General features: G+C 55.5%; 1 protein-coding gene across 1 annotated transcript; it reads right to left on the bottom strand.

Annotated features, from left to right (window-relative positions):
* Positions 1-2293: 2293 nt before the first annotated feature.
* LOC119357655 (berberine bridge enzyme-like 18) lies at positions 2294-4015 on the bottom strand. The gene has a single exon (XM_037624528.1). It carries the CDS (start codon positions 4013-4015, stop codon positions 2294-2296), a length of 1722 nt encoding a protein of 573 aa, XP_037480425.1.
* Positions 4016-4530: the final 515 nt, after the last annotated feature.

Below are 4530 nucleotides of genomic sequence, written 5' to 3' on the forward strand. Positions count from 1 at the left end.
ATGCGCCAGCCGGCGAGTGCGGCAGAGAGGCGGCGCCGGGAGGGAGGAGGAAGCCGGCGCGGGCGGCGGTGCGGCTGGGCCTCGCGGGGGCCCAGCTCGGGCTTGGCGGGCCGGCGATGTGGGGCGCGGGCGGGGCGTATCAGGCGGCGACAAGTGGCGGCGGCGGGGTGGAAATGGACATGTCCGGCCGGACGAAAAAATGTCCGGCGGCGCGTGGAGAGGGAGGGGACTAGGGTTTGCGCGAGGATTTCTGGGGAGGACCTATTTATAGGCATAGGAGAAGTTAGGAGAGTCCAAATGAGGTGCGGTTTTCGGCCACGCGATCGTGATCGAATGCTCTAGAAGATGGAGAGGGTTTTGGGCCAAAATGAAGGGGGTGTTGAGATGCAACACACACGAGGCCTTCTCGGTCCCTCGGTTAACCGTTGGAGCATCAAACGAAGTCCAAATGGTATGAAACTTGGCAGGCGGTCTACCGGTAGTAAACCAAGGCCGCTTGGCAAGTCTCGGTCCAATCCGGAAATGTTTAATCCCCACACACGAAAGAAAGGTAGGAATAACCACCAGAGAAGAACGGAGCGCCGGAATGCAAAACGGACAACGGGAAAAATGCTCGGATGCATGAGACGAATACGTATGCAAATGCAATGCACATGATGACATGATATAAGATGCATGACAACAACAACAACAACAACATACGGAGACAAAAACCCGAACCCGAGAAAATAAAATAACTTAACGCCGGAAACGGCAAGAGTTGGATTACATATTAGGTAAATCATATCCGGGGTGTTACAAACAAACTCATGGATGTAGCCTCACGACCAACATATACACATTATCGAGTTTTTAAGTGTGAGTGATAGCTTCGAGTGGATTGATATATATTTTTGTCAGATCTTTGTCGATTGATGCGTAGGCTAGGCGACCAACACGTACACGCACAATCTCCTCCCTTTCTAAGGCTCGGTGCTCTGCAATGAATGGACTTAAACCTAGAATAATTTCAGGCAACTGATTATTAGCAAACACGGATTTTAAACTGATATAGTATGTGTTAAGTTTTACAAACAACCAACAAACTACTAGTACATGACACCAAAATGAAAATATTAGAGCATACATTGGATGCATCTATCTTGTTTTGTTATCTGCCAAATCACAAGTTCAAACGTATTTTCGCCGAATATAGAGAAGACATATACCCACACAACCAAATACGTAAAAATGATTCGATGAAATAGGATTAGCATAACCCGCCACATTCCTCATGACCACTCGTTGCTCATCCGCATCAAGCGGCGTGATGCTCTGCTCTTTCCTGAAGTAGCCGTGAGGATCTATCTGACGCTTGGCCATGGCGAGCCTCCTGAAGTTATCCTTGTAGTACTTCTCGCCCCAGAGCTTGCCGGCCTCGTAGCTCGTGACGTTGTCCGCTCCAACGACATTCTCGCCGAGGTCCAGGTCCCTGTAGTTCACGTACGCCTCCCTTGGGTTCTTGCTCAAGTGGGGCTCCATGAACGTGTAGACGCCCTGACCCACGTGGTCAACGCCGCACTGTCGCCGTCGGCAGCCCAGAAGTTCATGTACTGGATGCTGTACAGCACGCCGCCGCGGGCACGCGGGCGATGTTCCCGCCATAGGGGTCTAGGATCATGAGGCTGGTGTCTGGCCTCGCGAGCCAGGTCGCGAAGATTTCGTCCCACACTTGACACGTCGCTGGATATGGCATGCCAGAAGTAGTCACATGTGGCCTTGCTGAAGGTGGCATCTTCATATTTTATGAAGTCACTATAAGCGTCTTGCAGCCGATGAAAACGCTTCCTTCCACTGAGCGTATATCGCTGAAAGTCTGAAAAAATTCAGAAATAATGCAAACACCAACGTCAAATTTAAGACTTGAAACCTGAGGTGTGGGGGATAACATTGTCCTCTTAATCATCCAACCACGGATTGATTCGTAGCTCTAATTACCATGTAAAAACTAGATGAAATCGTATGGTTTTTTTTAACATGAAAGCGTATGGTTGATGCAGGGGCGCATGCATGTTTGTATGTTGAAGGCGTGCGTGAGTTATTGTACTCACGATGTGGTTGTTGTGTAGATAAGCATATGGTAGAGATACGTACGTGTCTGTTGTATAGTTTTCTTGGGCATCACAAGTCCAACAACCGGATCCTAACAATGCAATTGATCTCATGGCCTGGTTGACTTATATATACACCAAAATGAAAATACTTTGCGCATAAAATCGGATGCATATATTCTGTTTCGTTGTCATCGGCCGAATCATGATTTTAAACGGTATTTTCGCCGAATATACACAAGACAGATACCCACACAACCAAATATGTCAAAACGATTCGACGAAATAGGATTAGCGTAACCCTTAGGCGCCACGTCCCTCATGATCAGTGGTTGCTCGTCAGCATCAAGCGGCGGGATGCTCTGCTCATTCCTGAAGTAGTCGTCGGGGTCTATCTGACGCTTGGCCATGGCGAGCCTCCTGAAGTTATCCTTGTAGTACTTCTCGCCCCAGACCTTGCCGGCCTCGTAGCTGGTGACGTTGCCGACGACCACGTTCGTCCCGAGGTCAAGGTCCCTGTAGTTCACGTACGCCTCCCTCGGGTTCTTGCTCACGTGCGGCTCCATGAACGCGTACATGTCCCTGATCCACCTCTTCTGCGCCGCGCCGTCGCCGCCGCCGCCGCCCCAGAAGTTCATGTACTGCACGTTATACAGCACGCCGGCGCGGTGTGAGAATGGTGTCGCGGACTCCGGCACGCCGGCGATGCTCCCGCCGTAGGGGTCCAGGATCATCAGCCCCGCGTCCGGCCTCGCGAGCCAGGTCGCGAAGATTTCCTCCCACACGTCGCTGGCGATCGCATGTCGGACGTAGTCGGACGTGGCCTTGCTGGAGGTGGTGTCCACGGGGTCGGTCCGGTTCAAGATGTCCTCCACGGTGGCGTCGCCGCCCAGGTAGACGTAGGGCACGGACTGGAGCCAGGTCATTTCCTTGCAGTGCTTATGATTCACGCCGAGCTCTGGGAAGCGGTGGCGCATCACCGGCAGGAGCGCGTCGCAGGTGCCTAGGTATAGGGCCTGGAATTTGGCCACCTGTCGTTGGACGAGCACCCTCACGAACAAGTCGTCAGGGAGAGCCGGCGCGACCTCCTGCCACTTGGTGAGGATGTCCACGGCGCCCTGCTCGACGGACTTGGGGATCGTGAACGCGGTGACCGCCGGCGGCACGGCCACGAGCTTCACCTGCCACGACAGCACGATCCCGAAGCTCCCGCCGCCGCCGCCGCCGCGGATGGCCCAAAAGACGTCCTGGCCCATGGCGTCCCTGTCCAGGACCCTCCCCTCGGCGTCAACAAGCGTGGCGTCCACGACGTGGTCGGCGGCCAGGCCATGCTTGCGCAGCAGCATGCCGAAGCCGCCGCCGCTGAGATGTCCGCCGACGCCCACCGTCGGGCACAGGCCCGCTGGGAACGCCAGCCGGTCACTCGCCTTCCCGATAGCATGATACAGCTCCCCGAGCGTCGCGCCGGAGTCCACCCACGCGGTGGATGGCGCTTCCTCCCGCGGGCTGCCAAGGCTGACGCGCACGGAGCGGAGGCCGGCGAGGTCAATCACGGCGAATGTCTCGAGGCGCGTAGACCTGAACGAGAGGCCCTCGTAGTCGTGCCCGCCGCTGCGCACACGGAGGCGGACGCCGTGCCGGCGGCCGCACACGACGGCGGCCTGGACGTGCGAGGCGTTCATCGCCGTAACAATGCAGATCGGCCGCACCGTCGCCTGCGTGAGGAACCTGCGGTTCCGAACGGAGGACGCCAGGACCGACGCGAACGACGGCGAGCTCCGGGTGAAGAGGAGCTGCTCGGGCACGGACGCCGTGAGGCACGCGAGGAAGCCATCGGAGGAAGCTTGGGAGCAGAAGAACAAGCGAGAGACCAAGAGCATTGCTAGCAGCGCCATGATACGGGACGGGGCCATCGAGCTCTGCATGCTTCGTGAACGAATGGCCAGTGATCGATCTTGGCTAGGTTTGGCGCATCGAGGTAGCACTGCTTTGCGTGTATATAGGCTGGGATGACGGCGAGTACTCTGTCTGAAGTCTGAACTCGAAAATCCTCTTCACTACGTAGCCTGCAAACAAACGAAAGGTCTTGCATGGTCAACTATGTGGACAGTGGTCCGCGTGGCAGGCAGGGATTGGCTCAACCTGACGAAGTGCATGCAACGCGTAGTTAAAGCGGGAGCCGTATTTGAATTGCTAAATTAATCCAATCCATAAACTAGCCCATCTCGTGGTTCCCGTGCGAACAGATGATATGATACCGCGATATGGTCAACCACACACACCTGGCCGCTGCAATCTTGCCCACCTCACGCCAGCCCTCGACGCATTGAGCGACTGCTGGGCCGCACCCGCACGCACGACGTGCTCTTCCCAAACTGGCACGCAAAGGATTTGACAGCCTAGTGCTGCTCACCCTCACCGTTTGGAAGATTTGGGTCGA

Source organism: Triticum dicoccoides, chromosome 2A (genome assembly GCF_002162155.2).
Source record: "Triticum dicoccoides isolate Atlit2015 ecotype Zavitan chromosome 2A, WEW_v2.0, whole genome shotgun sequence".
In the NCBI taxonomy this organism is placed as follows: Eukaryota; Viridiplantae; Streptophyta; class Magnoliopsida; order Poales; family Poaceae; genus Triticum; species Triticum dicoccoides.